Source organism: Chelonia mydas, chromosome 6, assembly GCF_015237465.2.
Source record: "Chelonia mydas isolate rCheMyd1 chromosome 6, rCheMyd1.pri.v2, whole genome shotgun sequence".
NCBI classification, from domain to species: Eukaryota; Metazoa; Chordata; order Testudines; family Cheloniidae; genus Chelonia; species Chelonia mydas.
This window is the reverse complement of record NC_051246.2, coordinates 39,973,980-39,990,911: the sequence shown is the minus strand read 5'-3', so window position 1 is coordinate 39,990,911 and position 16,932 is coordinate 39,973,980. Positions and strand designations below refer to the sequence as shown.

Below are 16,932 nucleotides of genomic sequence, written 5' to 3'. Positions count from 1 at the left end.
ATCTTACCTTGCCTGTGACATTCTGCAAGATGTCCTATATCATCTTGATGAAAATATTCATAACATGAAGTGCCTAGAAGTTCCTGTGGTAAGTATGCCAGAATGGCTGTTGCCCTAAAAAAAAAAAAAAACCCCCAAACAACAATTTTTTACAATAAAGTGGTACATCTGTATTATTAAAATGTATCCAGGCCCCCTACTCAGTTATAAAACAATACTGTAGAATATATTATTTTCACTTAGCGGAGAAACTGAAAGTTTCCATAATTTGTATCTTAATTTTGAAAAAAGCTAAAAAAACAAAAAACACACAATACCAATAACTTTCTCTGAAATAGTTTATTCTGACAGGTCATCTACAGATACAGAAACACTTCCAATTACTAAGCCTTGAATGTAAATTGTAATTTGGAGTGTTTAGAATTGGCTAAAGCCTTCTGGTAGCAGGCCACCACGTACTGAGGAAGCCTGAAGACACAAAATGCAATTTAAACAAAAGATACAAGCTGGGTGAGGTAATATTTTCTATTGGACCAACTTCTGTAGATGAGGGAGACAAGCTTTCAAGCTACACAGCGCACTTCTTCAAGTCCAGACTTGAAGAACTGCTCTCTGTAGCTTGGAAGCTTGCCTCTTTCACCAACCAAAGTTGGTCCAATAAAAAACATTACCTCACCACTTGGTTCCTCTCATTTCCTGGGACCAGCTCAGCTACAACAACACTGAAAACACTATTTTAACAAGAGCATTCACGTTTTTAAAGTTTAAAATCTGTTTTCTTCCTTTGTGTACCCAGGATTCTGCTGTGTCATAAAGCCTGCTTCTGTCAATGTCAGTACTTTAGATAGGGGTGTTTCCCATTCATTGCTGAAAGGCCTAAAAGAGCAGCAAAAGACGACTGAGAATGAAAAAAACAGAAAAAGTAAAGAGGATACATTTTATGATGTATGACGGATACATTTTACTGATTTAGCACTGAGAAACCTGACTTTACATCTTTACTACCACTATAATCAGACAGCAATATAAAAATGTGTGACATTATACAAGGCTTTCGTTTCACTAGAACTTTTTCTTCAAAGCCAACCCATTTTTACTTCCTCAACAGAAAACTTCAGAATTAACATAGCAGGATCCTGGAGCGCTTGGAGAAAGGTTTAGGGATATCTGGGTTTGACATTCCAATAACAAGGATCTATATATATCCTAAGCTTGGAGTCAATGCATGTACGAAAACCCTTATGCATGATGGAAGTATTTTTTTAAACTGCTCTATGCCTGTGCAGAGTAACAGACACCTGAATGTCACAAGACTACAGATTAAGGACTGAATCTTGAAATGTGCTGAGCACTCTTGTTCTGATTCAACTTGTGCTTAACTTCTTTTCTAGATCAGGACCAGAGTGTGCAGCAACTTCCAAGATGGTCCTCTAATGTATTGCTTTAGAAACTGTACATTATAAACACTCCTTACAACACAGGGAACTGAATTCATAATACCATACTCCTTGCATTCCTATTACCGGGCATTAGCATGCAAATTACTTGTGCGCGAAAAGTTTTACATTGTTAGGTCACTGGATGCCATCTGCTTTAGCAGCTGTACTGTAGATAACTCTGGAAAACCAGAAGCTGTGCCAACTATTTTCAGCTGAGCTACAGGCATAATAATAAAGCAACTCACTTATGAGAAAGAAAAAAAATCAAGAAAAAGAACAGAAAGTGCATCACTGATCTTTATAATAGATCTGCATGAGTTTCTATATGCTAGTGAATCCCTTCCATCTTTTCCATCTTTGAATACTGGAAAAGCAAGTTCCTCTCCAGGGGACTGACCATTAAATGAGGAATAGATAGAAAACTAAAATGATATGGGATATGCAGGGGTCTCTCTCTTCCTCAGATTCTGAACTGGTTGCCACAGGGTAGGAAGAGGAAAATAAGACACGGAGAGGAATCAAAAACAGTGCAACTAAATGGGACCAAATTAAACATTTACATGGTGTAGTTAAATTGTGTGGTATTTAGGAGATACTGAAGGTACTTACATACCATAACATATATTTGACTCTAAGGGCAAAATTTTGAAGTGCTCCCAAAACAATGTTGTAGTCCAAAAGATAAGCAAATAAAAGCAAACACTCTAGGATAGCGATTCTCAATCTTTTCCATGCATGACTTCATGTTAGAAAAAAATTTCAAGGACCCCCCCCAGCTCTAAAGAAAAAGAAAGTACTTTTCCTGGATTTATCTGTCAGCCCTAGATTGACAACCCATGCTCTAGGACAGTGGTTTTCAAACTTTTTGAGCTGAGCTCCTGCTTTGAGTTATAATTTTTGGTTGTGCCCCCCCAACCCAGACAAAAATAGAAACATCTGCCTCTCCCCACTTGGGTTTTCAGGGTGGGAAAGGCATGTGCCATGGCCTTTGGGGGTGGAGCCAGTGCTGGGAATGGAGTGGAAATCAGCGCCACGGCAGTGGATGTTGACACTGACCCACAGGCTTGGTGGACCACTGAGGTGAGTCAGGGTATGGAAGTGGCACTCCCTCCCCCGCCTCGCATGGCTGGCATCTCAGCTTCCCCCGCCCCTGAACATTTCTCCGCGCTGCCCTAGGGCGGCGCGCCCCACAGTTTGAGAACCTCTGCTCTAGGACAAGTTGTGAACAAAAGCTAAACACAGGAACATGACTGAAACCAAAACCTAAGAAGGAATAAAACCAAACCATACTGCTGATATCAGCAGTTTGTGTGACTTTTGCTGAAGTACTGCAGATAGTTTCTGTTTCAAAGATTCTGATACTTTCAGATTATTAATCTTTTAAACTCTATACCAGAGTCATTTATGAGAGATTCCCTATCAGGGCACGAATTCAGCTGAGCACTTTAAAGCACATCCTTAATTTTAAGCATATGCTTTAACTTATAAACTATTATAGTATATCTCCTTAGATCATTCCATATAGAAATTTCTATCAAGCATCTGCAAAACAGAATTCATCTTTGAATTCATTCATCTTTGTGGCAACCAAGGTTCCCAGCCCTTGTATTATTTTGTTTTTAAAATGTACAACATAATTTTGCTTTGGTTAGACTTTTAATGAGTCAGTAATGTATAATATGAGGGCATAAATAATTTATAATGCAATCCCATTGGGACTATCTTTACATGAAAGTAGTTTCTGATTAATACTATTTATAAAGTACAACAGAAGAGTTATGATTTACAATTTTATTTTCATACTGGTACAATGGCTTTCTTGAACAAATAGTTTATCAAGCTATGTAGCAAGTAGCATGATACAACTACTCCAATTACCAAGAAAATGATAAACTTATTCTTACCTCTGATCTACAAAAACAAACTTCCCATCTATTGCATGTCGAGAGACATATTCTGTAGGTTTAACCCGGATCTCGCCATTGACTGGTTGAGGAACTACATGAGGATGTAACCGTCCAATTGCAACAAGACAGCTTAAGTTACAGCCTTCATTATCTGGCTCATTATCTTCATCTAGTCCCATTTTTGTTGGTGGCCAGCTTTTTAAATATCCTGTGCTATGAATCGTGCAAAAGCTTTTGCGGTCTGCTACAAAAGAAAAGGTTATCATCAGCACTGCCTTCAGATAAATTTGGCCCTCAATCAGGTCTGCTAACTTGCAGTGCTTCTCCTTCTACCTTGGAAAACTAAGTTGGAAAACTAAGTTGCTGTATACTCATATACTAATGCAGAAGAGGTATATATCAATGCACACAAGTCAAATGTGAAATTTACCATTGTGATACCACTGCTAATATCGAAACCCAGTCCGATAGTTCAACAATTGTAGTCAATATCAATTTTGCATTTTCCCGCAAATGACATAAAGTTGTAATTTTAAGAAGTCACACTGTGAGCTTTTTCATTAATAATTCTTAATATAGGACAAAACAAATCAGTGTGCAGAGGCATAAACTATGGAGGAAAATATAATCTGAAAGTAAAATATTTCAGTTTTAAATTTCCAGAGATTACAAAATAACAGAAAAGTGGTTTCAATTAAAAGGGAATACCATGGCAATGTCCTTCAGAATATATACTGGTCTTCTGTACACGTTTTTAATTGAAAACAGTGTCTGTTACCTTTTGTTAGAGAACAATTTAATATTGTCACAATCTTTACAAATATATTAATTAGGGCTGGCAAGAGATTAAAAAAATTAATCGCGATTAATTGCACTGTTAAACAATAATAGAATACCATTTAAATATTTTTGGATGTTTTCTACATTTTCAAATACATTGATTTCAATTACAACACAGAATATAAAGTGTACAGTGCTCACTTTATATTTATTTTTGATTACAAGTATTTGCACTGTAAAAAAACAAAAGAAAATAGTATTTTTCAATTCACCTAATACAAGTACTATAGTGCAATCTCTTTATCATGAAAGTTGAACTTACAAATGTAGAATTATGTACAAAAAAACCCTGCATTCAAAAATAAAACAATGTAAAATTTTAGAGCCTGCAAATCCACTCAGTCCTACTTCTTGTTCAGCCAATCGCTCAGACAAACAAGTTTGGTTTACATGCTGCCCGCTTCTTGTTTACAATGTCACCTGAAAGTGAGAACAGGTGTTCTCATGGCACTGTTGTAGCCAGCGTCGCAAGATATTTACGTGCCAGATGCGTTAAAGATTCGTACGTCTCTTCATGCTTCATCCAGCATTCCAGGGGACATGCGTCCATGCTGATGACAGGTTCTGCTCGAGAAGAATCCCAAAGCAATGCGGACTGATGCATGTTCATTTTCATTATCTGAGTCAGTTGCCACCAGTAGAAAGTTGATTTTCTTTTTGGTGGTTCAGGTTCTGTAGTTTCCACATCGGAGTGTCGCTCTTTGAAGACTTCCGAAAGCGTGCTTCACACCTCGTCCCTTTCAGATTTTGGAAGGCACTTCAGATTCTTAAACCTTGGATTGAGTGCTGTAGCTATCTCTAGAAATCTCACATTGGTATCTTCTTTGCGTTTTGTCAAATCTGCCACGGAAGTGTTCTTAAAATGAACAACATGTGCTGGGTCATCATCCGAGACTGTTATAACATTAAACATTATATGGCATAATGCGGGTAAAACAGAGCAGGAGACTCCCCCAAGGAGTTCAGTCACAAATTTAATTAACGCAATATTTTTTTAATGAGCGTCATCAGCATGGAAGCATGTCCTCTGGAATGGTGGCTGAAGCATGAAGAGGCTTATGATGAATGTTTAGAATATCTGGCATGTAAATACTTGCAATGCCAGCTACAAAAGTGCCATGCAAATGCCTTTCTCAGTTTCTGGTGACATTGTAAATAAGAAGCGGGCAGCAATATTGCCTTCAAATGTAAACAAACTTGTTTGTCTGAGTGATTGGCTGAACAAGAAGTAGGACTGAGTGGACTTGTAGGCTCTGAAGTTTTACCTTGTTTTGTTTTAGAGTGCAGTTATGTAACAAAAAAAAATCTACATTTGTAAGTTGCACTTTCATGACAAAGAGATTGCACTACAGTACTGGTATGAGGTGAACTGAAAAATATGATTTCTTTTGTTTATGATTTTTACAGTGCAAATATTTGCAATAGAAATAATATACACTTTGATTTCAGTTGCAACACAGAATACAATATATATGAAAATGTAGAAAAACATCCAAAATATTTAATAAATTTCAATTGGTATTCTAGTGTTTAACAATGCGACTCTTTTTGTGAGTTATTCACGTGAGTTAATTGCGATTAATCGACAGCCCTAATATTAATTGAAGACAGGTATCCTGAATATTTTCATATGATGCATTTGGCTGGAGATCACATTTACACTGAGGCAAAATGATCAGTACATGAGACAAAGTAACAGGATATATGGGTTCTACTTCTGATTTTGCCATTGGCCCATTCCGTGACCTTATCCAAGGACAGTACGTGTGAAGTCCTGAGCATGCCTACTGGTTTGGGCCCTACTGGGGTGCTGGGCAGGGCAACACTTAGTTTGAAAATGCCCCCAAGGCTTAGGCATAAGTGAGAGCTCTAACCAGCCTGTTAGCAGTTGGGTAGCATCAAGACTTAGGCAGCTTTGAACATGCCTATCAAAGGAAACTTGGGTGCCATGGGGACTTTAGGTGCCTATAGTGTTAGGCAGCTGCTGAACAGTGGTTTTGAGAATGTGAGTGGTGCCTAAATGTTGGATTTAGGCACTCAAAGAGGCAATTAGGCACGTAAGTACCTTTGTGAATCTAGTCCCTTAAGAACCATTAACTTTGAAGCTTAGGGTTTACTGTCAAATTCACACCCCCAAATAATTGCACACACTACCATCAATTTCAACTAAAGCCATGCATGGTTCAGAGAGCAGAATTTTGCCTTATCCACTAACAAAATTTCTTTTTCAGCAAATGTAACTTTAGGACATCTACTTTTAGGGAGCTATAAAGAAAACAAGAGAGTAACAAACAAACCTCTACACAATTGCAACAGTGATGAATACACTAAGTACAGAGCAGCTCTATTCAGAAATTCTTTATAATTAACTGAAGGTTGTTTAGTTTTTAATCTGATAGTTACTCTTGTTTCATATAGCAACAATACAGAGAAATGAACTGTAAACCACCATTATATTTGATAAAATGTACAAACATTACCTTTCTTCTTTGAGCAGGTGGAAGGAAAATCCTTGTCTTCTACTTTCACTGAAGGTCTGTTGCATTTCATCCTACAAAAGAAGGAACGTCTTGCTCCAGAACAAAGTCGTGATGGCCCAGGTGTTATATCTGTTTTAACTGGAAGTCCAGCTGCATGAAACAAAAAATTAAACTCAGTAAACATTGTCTTTACTAAAATTTAAACTATATTCTCAACTCTACCGTTATTTTAGTAATGTCTTTGAGGGGAGAGTAATGTGCTCAGCAAACTTATATCAACTTCATGGCATCTCAAGCTGATTTTTAATGATCAGATTATATCCAATGCTAAGTTGCTGGGATTCACATAGAGACGACCCAAATATTTCTTGCTCCTTCAGAAGTTAAAGAAGGGCTATTTTTTTGCTGTATGTTTCTTATTTGTTGAAAGATGTGTTAACCAGCCAAGCAGCCAGCAAAAAAATAACTAACCAACCAACCAGGTTGGATAATTTATTTGTGTGCCCACTGTCAACAGTGGTCACACGGGGTACAGGAACACCAACCTAGGATTAACGGGTCCCAAATATGAAAGTCAGAGAATTGTTGTAAAAACCTACATTGTCTTTGCAATAGATTTTGTGATTCCTTTGAACTCTATAACTTTGCAGCTGGCCCAGATGCTACAAACTATTAATAGGGCCTTTGGTAAACTTACAAGATATGTATGGCATTTGGGATTCCTTATTTGAGAGTTTGGTGCAGACAGGCATAATTCTATTAATGTCACTGGAGTTGCATCTGCTTACACTAAGGCTGAATCTGGCCCTTAGAGTTCCCTGCACCCAGACTTCAAAATAATACATGGGCCAAGATCCTGATAATGTGAGATGTTAACAGCATACATGGTGTTCAAATGTTTTCCAGTGCATACTGTTAATCCCAGGTTACTGTTAGTGGCTACTCCAGGAATTTGGACACTTGACACTTCACAAAAGAAGCAAATTATGACCTCTTACTTTGTCATAACTTGCATGTTTTTATATATAAATGGGGTATTAAAGTGGTATATGATGTACATAGTATCAGATACTTTTAAATGATTTCAAAATTATAGAATATTAAGTGGTCCAATAGATAGATAGATATAGATATCTCTCAGAAGTAAAATACTCAAGATATAGCATACTTTCAATGGATCAGCATGTTCCTGCAAACATTTAAGCATGTGAGTATCTTTCTGCCTCACAAAAATAATTGGCCTTGATTCTGCAACCACAGAAGTTATATATACACATGTGCTTGTGAGGAACAGACTTATTTGGTCAAATTTTCATAAGAGGCTTCTAAATTTACAGCTGCAATTTTGTGTGTGCAAAGCACCACAATGGAACATAAAAAGATAATTTGCACACAAAGGATCCTATTAATTCCCCATCCTCAGAAACTGTATTAATAAACTTGCATGTGTTGCAAAGAGACTAGAGCACCACTTTAAATAGTAAAATTTGCTTAATAAAACAACTTTCTTTAAAGGTAACCAGATCACAAAATTCTAAAACAAAATGGTCACCTGGTTATTAAACTACTTATCCCAAAAAGCCATAGACCTAGGGTCAAAGTTCACAATACTCTGCCAAGTGCAAGAAGCTACAGCTTCCTGCCATTCTTCCATTACAAGGATTTCCAATCTACAAAAGAGGACAGCCACGGTTAGTAGTAGCTTCCTAACTCACTGACTGTATTGCTGTATAAAGCAAACACAAAGTTCACTAGCTACCAACAAATTCAGGTACCTTTAACTGTATAAAAATCATATATTATCTGACTGTACTATCTAAGTTGGATAAATATTATTTATATTGTCAGTTTCTTACTCTTCCCAAGAAACAAGTCACTCCAAAGGTCACAAGTCATTTCAAAAAGATACAGAAACTTTGAAACAGCCCTTACTCCCTGCCACAGAGTTGTTTCAGGATTACTCCAGAATACATTCCCCCTCAAAAAAGGGCTTCCAGGTCAACAAGGAAGAAACAAGTCATCCACACTGTTTAATTACATCACCCAGCCTCACACACAGGGTGCATCTTTAGTAGGACAAAGGGAGTGTTCTTACTTCCAGTTAACTAACATGAGGTAAAATCCTAGCAAAGACAATGTAGTTTGTAGTTTTCACGTGAGCTTGGCAGGTTCAAGTGAACTCTAGTTTCTACCATAGTGTTCAACTCGATCTGCTAACTCACGTGATAACTACAGACTGCTTGGTCTTCTTAGGATTTTACCTCATGTTAGTTAACTGAAGCTTACCAATATGAGGTAAGAACACATCGTTTTTCTTAGCAAAGACAAGACCTTAATGGCAATGAACTCATTTCCTTGAATATGCATTTCTCCCCTTGTCTGGGCAGTTACTGGATGCTACATTTTAAACTGGCATTTAGACCACAAACCAGTTGGTTAAAGGCTCCTGTACCTAACAGATAATGTGAGTAGATTAAGAAAAGGAAAATCTAAGGCTGAATATCATCAAGATCACAGTGACTGCAAGATCTGTTTTCATGAATATTAATGCTAACAGTTTCCAATCACCACATCCCCCCCAAACCCTTTGAGAGGTCTGTCACAAAGATTAATAATGACCTACATCATAGAATTGTTGGGGACACTGGGGCATGGCCACTAGGTAACTCGAGGAGATGGAAGACCACGAGTGTCGATGAAGCCCCCTCACGCTAGGCCCAAGTGTCCTTGGCCTGCCCGCCTGAAGGCACTCGCAGCAGTTATGCGCACTAGGCCCAAGTGTCCTTGGTCCCCCCGCCTGGAGGCACTCGCAGCAGTTATGCTGAGGATCTGCAACAATATGTTGCAGAGTCAGACTGCCTGAAACTAAACAAGGCCAAACAAGACAGATATGGAAGAACAATGCTGAATAAAGCAGCTTTATGTATGGTTTAACATCTCGTACAGAGAACAAGGGAACTAGCTGGTAACTAGATTGGCTGGCTATATGGATACTTAGGGCAGGTTGCTATTGGATAAGTATGCTGAAGAAAGGATGTATAAAAGCCTATGTAACTTCCTGCTCTGGGTGCAGGATTTGAGATTCTAATCTCCCTGTACCTTCTTTGAAGCTTCAAATAAACTTTTCTGCTTCTCCACCCCGTTGTGATTATTGGGTGACGCATACCGGGCAGCGAACCCCCTGCTGTTGCTCGCCTCTGGCACTGGGTGCCGGCAACAGAATTGTAGGACTGGAAGAGACCTCGAGCGGTCATCTAGTCCAGTCCCCTGCACTCGTGGCAGGACTAAGTACTATCTAGACCACCCCTGATAGGTGTTTGTCTAATCTGCTCTTAGAAATCTCCAACGACGGAGGTTCCACAACCTCTCTAGGCAATTTATTCCAATGCTTAACCATCCTGACAGTTAGGAAGTTTTTCCTAATGTCCAATCTAAATCACCCGTGTTGCAATTTAAGCCCACTGCGTCTTGTCCTATCCTCAGAGGTTAAGGAGAACAATTTTTCCCCTTCCTCCTTGTAACGACCTTTTATGTACTTGAAAACTGTTATCATGTCCCTTCTAAGTCTTCTCTTCTCCAGACAAAACAAACCCAATTTTTTCAATCTTCCCTCATACGTCATGTTTTCTAGACCTTTAATCATTTTTGTTGCTCTTCTCTGGATTTTCTCCCATTTGTTCACATCTTTCCTGAAATGTGGCGCCAGGAACTGGATACAATACTCCAGTTGAGGCCTAATCAGCATGGAGTAGAGCAGAAGAATTACTTCTTGTGTCTTGCTTACAACACTCCTGCTAATGCATTCCAGAATGATGGCTGCTTTTTTTACACTGTTGACTCATATTTAGCTTGTGATCCACTATGAAATCCCTTTCTGCAGTACTCCTTCCTAGGCAGTCATTTACCATTTTGTTGCAATGCTTGCAGAAGAATGATCTTGTGGTTAAAACAATAGAAAAGGAAGTCTGGAGATCTAGATTCTATTCCTGGCTCTATTAAAAAGACTTCTTGTATGACCCTGTGCAAGTCACTTGACCTCTCTGTAATTCAGTCTCTCCATTTGTAAAACGGGGAAAATATTCATTAATCCATTTGTACGAATTCATTCATTAGTATTTGTAAATATTAATACTTTGAGATCCTTAATTGGAAGGCCCTATGGAAGTGAACACTATTAACCAGCATTTAATTGATGGTATTGATGGTAAAACAAAGGAGATGATAAAAATATATATTAAGTTTAAGATACACTAACATTTCAAGGAAAGAAATACTCACTTTTTGCATCTATGAGCCTTTCTCGTGGTGCAGTATCAGAAGAAGAGAGCTGCTCTTTAACTTTTGCAATATCCTTAGGATGAAGGTAGTCAAACAAACTCTGACCAATCAGATCATTCTGTAGATATGGAATATTAAATCAGAAATTAAAAATAAATACATATGTTCAAATTTGGGAAATATTGCATACATTTTAAAGAGTCACTTAGTTTGTCAGTCTACAATGACAGCCTGTTCAGTCTATTGCAGTCAAAGTTTGGGCCTCTTTTTTCCCCTGAAAAAGGTTTATTCCCAATTTTATATCAAGTATTCATTGTAAAATCACAACTAAAACATAGTCATGTCTCTCAAAGCTTTTAGAATATGTACCCTGAACGAAAGGCTGGCCAAAAGAGTATTTTTTTAATTTAGTTTTGGAGTTCATAGAATATTAATGATGGAGAAGAGGGTACAGAAAATTAAGGATATGGCAGTATTATAACAAGAGGTTTGGTAAAAGTCAAGCCTTGTGTTAAGTGTACATTAAACCTTTGGTATGATTATGCTAATTATTTTTCAGTATTGCTTGTCCTGTTAGATGGTAACATAAGAATAATTTGTACTTTGCTCAGATTCCTCGTCTTGTCAAATCTCACCCATATTTAAATCATTCTCCCTTGCACTGCTCCCATGAACATCTACTTATATAATACTGGCATTTCCCCCCACATCCAGCTACTATTGACTCAAATGCATTTTGATTTGTTGGTAAACTGATTTAAATGCAACATTGTTTATACAGAGGGTTCCTGTTGCCTGATGGCAAAAGTTGACTCCCAGTACAAACCTTATGTGACTTTACTTAATTAACAAGAAGGGAAGGGCAATCAAGTTAGATAAAACGGAACTAAATGGAAACATTTTCCAGAACAAGAGTAAAATTTTCAAAAGTGTCCAACTGACATCAGAGCCTAAGCACCACTTTCAAAATTCACCTAGGAGCCTAAGTCATTTAGGCACTTTTGATAATGTTATCCCAAGCCTTTTTAGAGGCGAAACAAAAAAACAATCAGATAGTTTTGTAAGTGGTGAAGTAGAGTAGATATTCCTCTGCATTTCCTGTGTGCAGCTGAAACCAGAAGCAGTATTACCAAAGGAAGTTTTTTTTTCCAATCCAGCAGAAACCAGAAATTTTTGTAAATCTTGCAAATTAGTCTGTTTTTGAAATAATTCTAGACTCAAACATAGACATTTCAGATGAATACGCCAAAGTTTAGATGTGTATCCAAACAAAACCTTTCAATCTCTTGAGGTCTGTCCATTATTAGTTCCCAAGGTACAGTTCCCAACAATACCTGACTGTAGTTGAGGATCTTGAAGACAGATTCTGAAACAAACAGTATCTTCCCTCTATCACAGCCCACAACAAACAGAAATCCATCTGCTGCCTAATGAGGAAAGATAATTGTATTATTTTTAAAAAACAATTACATCTTTTTAGCATTTAGTTACCTTTGTTACACAGTAGGATTTCAATATTAACATTAATATCGTTGCATCTATAGAAATAACTGAATTAACAAACTATGAAATTATGATAAAAGCTTAAAAATTGGAATTAGATTTTTGGCACTACTTTTCTTAATAATGACAAGAATGTAAAGACAATTTCAGTAGTAGTAAAAGCTCACATCTTTTCATGTAATATTATAGTTGTACACTAAGCAATTCCTTAAATTAATTTTTTAAAAAAACAGTAACTAATCTTCTTGTGTTTGACCTATATTTATTACATTTTAAATTCATTTGACTTCTTTGGAAAATAAGCGTGGCCCGGATCTTGCAGACATTTCTATGCATGTGAGTAGTTCCACTTAATTCAAGAGGACTCATGTACATGAGCATTTGTGTGGATCAGGCCCTAATTTTGTAAATTCATATAAATCACAGAACTGTTTAAATAACTCAGTCCTGCATATATGCTATTTGGTCATTTAAATGAGATTTGTGAAGCACTGCAAGCCTATTAAATCAATTTCTAAGTCTGTGCTTAAGTATTAGAACAAAAAGGCTATAGCTTATGTTTTTATAGTGCTGACAAAGCATATAGATTTTATTTTTGCAATCAGTTGAAATACATCTGTATGTTGTTTCCTCACCAATCTTAGTTATGATTTTTATACATCAACTGATTATATGCTGAAAATTGTATCAAATGATGGTGGGTTGTTTTTTGTTTTTTTTTTGTAAAAAAGGCCATGAGCCAATAAGAAATGAGCTGAAAACAACGGTGTTCATTTATTTACTTCTAACTTAATTAACCAAACAACTGAAAATCCTGACAACTAGGTGGTAGGGTACTTTTATGTCAAAATGCTTTTATGTGAAAATATTTTGAACTGGCCACTTATTTTTGGTCCTTCCATTTTTAGGTGCCCAACCTGATACTTGTGGCTGGATTTTCAGGTGTTGAGCATCCTTTCAAATTCCACTGACTTCAAAGTGGAGTTGCAGGGGTTTATCATCTTTGAAAATCAAGACTATCTATCTCAAGTTGCCCTATGGGTCTGGCTAAAGACATAATTACTGGGATCTTTCCCTTCATGAGAATTAAATTTATAAATTTTTTTAAACCAAAGTTTTAAATTTAGCATTTTTAAGTTGAAATATACCCTGAGAATAAGATGTTTTAATTCATCATCTGAGAGAAAAGCAGGTTTGTAGTTTGCTTCTGTATATGGGTTTGTGGCACCTTAAAGAAAAAAGAAAAGAGTGAATACCGCCTGTAAATAAACTTAATATACATCCATCTACTATACAGAAATATACTCTTGTTTACAAAGACTTTTTCTTCCGTGCCTTTTGATGCTCCCTCATGTTTTTTTCCAGCTGTATTCTAATTGCTAGTATCTTTTTCACAAGTGGAACCCAGCTGAAGACAACTCAGAAAAGAATGAACGCTGGCTGGAAAAAACACCGAAGTACACACTGAAGACAAGAATAGGCAGTAATTTCAACCGTTAATAACCCTTTAAGGCAGGGTTTCTCAAACTTCATTGCACCGCGACCCCCTTCTGACAACAAAAATTACTACACGACCCCAAGAGTGGGGACTGAGCTCGCCCGAGCCCTGCTGTCCTGGGTGGAGGGACAAAGCCAAAGCCCAAGCCCCACCGCCCCAGATGAGGGGGGGGGGCTGCAAAGTTGAAACCCAAGGGCTTCAGTCCCAGGCAGGGGGCCAGTAGCCTGAGCCACGCTGCCCAGGGCTGAAGCCATTGGGCTTTGGCCCCAGGCAGTTGGGCTTGGGCTTCAGCTTCGGCCCTGGGTAGTGGGGCTTGGGCTTTGGCCACAGGCCCCAGCAAGTCTAAGCCAGCCCCGGCGACCCCATTAAAATGGGGTCCCGACCCACTTTGGGGTCCTGATCCCCAGTTTGAGAACCACTGCTTTAAGGAATAAGAATATTCATCTTCACACAAGTGTTTTCCAAATGTTTTGCTGTGCCCTGTCCAAGTGTGCTCTCCACAACAGAACAAAACTGAGAAATTATTGAAGGGACTTTTGTTTTCCATCTTTAAATAATTTCTTGAATGTAGACTCTAGTCAACAGTGGCTGAAAGTCATTACTATCTGATGGCTACTCAGTGGCCTATGTGAAATGAACTGGTGATCTCAATCCAATTCTTACTGTTCACGTCTCATCAGAGGCCAAGAATTTGCATAAGCATTGAGAATGAACTACCATTCACTTCTACAGATGAGGCAGCTTCCAGTGCTGTCATGCCACCCATGTCGTACCAATTGTAAAGTAATTCTTCTGATACGATGTCCTTTGAAAAGCAATAAATTGAGTTAAATTGGTAATGAGGATGCTGATGGCAAATTATAGCCTTACCAATTAAAAGTAGCACAGGAAGTTAGAGTCTTTAACAGGGTAAGAGACAACAAATGTAATGTAAGATGTAATGCCTGATAATTCACAGGACAGAAACAAAATGAATGCCTCCTGGTCCTCCTCTGAGCCACCTTCCCACCTCAACTACTGACAATTATTAAAGTAACCTGCATAATTATGGCACTATATATATTTATTTAGATTTCAGCTATTTAACTATATATATATATATATATATATATATATATATATATATATCTTTTCATTAACTTAGTTTCACTCTGTACCATCTCTGCAGTAAAACCCATACTAACTGTTTATACACAATACTCAAGTGCCAAAAGACTGTTTTTCTCCCCATCCTCAGATAAAAGCACGCCAATCTTGTAAATTAATAAAAATAGACAGAGAATGCTATAGCTAGGGTTCTGTTAGGAAAGTCTCTATGTAACCTTGTTTTGAGCTGCCATTAATTATCTCCAAAATTTTTCTTTTGGGTTGAAGATAGCCATACAATCTCAACGAAATTACAACTTCTTTGAAAGTTTGGCCAAAAGAGCCAGTCAGCTGTCTGAGTTAGCACAGCATTGAATGAATATGTACTTTTCCTGATTAAAGAGTATCTAGATATTATGCATGGATAACTCAATCAGAGGGGTAAGCAGTGTTAACTCAAACAGTTAATCATGTAGATAGACATCTCTGAGGAACTGTCTTCAAATTTTCAAAATAAAAATTCATCTATAAATTGCTTTTGTGCATATAGAACTAAATTTCTAGTGAGTCATTATTTGTAGTTCTTTACATGACCATATTGTTCAGTAAACACATTAGCATCGATAGTTACATTGGGGTGGTTTGGGGAACCTATTCCACCGAAAAGTTCGTTAGTTATATATGGTTTCTATTTTACAGAACTGTAGCAAAATTAGCATTTGTTTTTTCTTCTCCCTCTCTCCTAGTCTTTTCTTTCTTTTCTTTTTTTTTTTAAACAAAACAGATGTTAAATGTTAAATACTTGTTTTGATAAAACTGTAGTTAAAAAGTTAACCACACAAATCTCAAAATTCAAAAGGTAATGCTCCTACAGAAACCTCAACCTTAGTATTTTATACTTGTAGCATTTTGTTGTCCTGCTTTTCTGGTTAAATAAAATATACATTACAGCTAAAATTCACCCAGAAGCAGAAAGCTGGCATAAGATCTTCAGCAACATATTAAGTTCTGGAGGGCACAGCCTATGTGTCACAGAGGGGTCTCTGTGCTGGCCTGCATAAACAAGAATGGGCTGGGCTGAGTGAGGATCTACTGGATCAATGATTAAATGGATCCAGAGACCCTAGCAGCCCATTTCTCTGATATGAAACAGCAGGAAATGGCAGTAAACCTGCTTATAGATGATACTCTTCTGTACACTGATCCTGGGTTTTGGGGCTGGATTTTGCGTCCCTACACTATGCATTATGCATCACATGGGTGAGTTACCCTTCCTGTACAAAACTTGCCTTTATGTTGCCTGTCTTCTGCATTGTTTAACTGCAAACTTACATTGCCTTTAATTAGTAAGCCAGTTTCAGACTGCTTTTGGTCTCAAAGCGGATTTAAATGAATGTTGTCAAAGCAGAGTCAATTTGTGCCACAATTCTACCACTTTATCATCCCTCACAGAGATTATGTCTGCCAAGAGCATGAGTAAGCTAATACAAATAAGGGATTCTGCAGAAGGTACAGTGTTGTCCATGCTAACACATATGGACCATGCTCTCAGTTCGTAAGCTCCAGACCAGAACACACCTCATAGCTCAATGCAGAACAAAGATAAGAATTTTTTTAACTCACCTCGTAATGTTTTCATATGCTGAACAGCCATTCTCAGTACAGTAAGTTTATCTAGCTTTCGGGACATAGCATTGCACGTTGGTACCAAAGATGCCAATTCATCAATAAAACTGTTCATTTTATCTCGACGTCTTTTTTCAATCTGGCTATGAGCCTCTCTAAGCAATAACAAAATTTAAGATTGAATAGTGTAATGAAGTTTCAAAAGGTCAGAAAAAATAAAAAACAACTAATTTTAAAGTAGTAGACTACAAGGCCCACCCTGCACCCCTTATTCA

General features: G+C 37.5%; 1 protein-coding gene across 10 annotated transcripts in view; it reads right to left on the bottom strand.

The window, feature by feature from the left end:
- The window catches only part of ARNTL (aryl hydrocarbon receptor nuclear translocator like), an 80,911-nt gene that overhangs the window by 20,041 nt on the left and 43,938 nt on the right, over positions 1–16,932 (bottom strand). For 6 of the 10 annotated variants that reach the window (XM_037899845.2, XM_043548894.1, XM_037899847.2 and 3 more), the window contains 7 exons: positions 16,655–16,812; positions 13,596–13,675; positions 12,279–12,371; positions 10,945–11,062; positions 6,667–6,816; positions 3,344–3,590; positions 8–114 (listed from right to left, as the gene is read on the bottom strand). In XM_037899845.2, coding sequence (XP_037755773.1) covers positions 8–114; positions 3,344–3,590; positions 6,667–6,816; positions 10,945–11,062; positions 12,279–12,371; positions 13,596–13,675; positions 16,655–16,812 — 953 coding nt within the window. The remainder of the gene's footprint in view (positions 1–7; positions 115–3,343; positions 3,591–6,666; positions 6,817–10,944; positions 11,063–12,278; positions 12,372–13,595; positions 13,676–16,654; positions 16,813–16,932) is intronic. The other 4 variants (XM_043548897.1, XM_043548896.1, XM_037899849.2 and 1 more) reach the window with 1 other exon arrangement.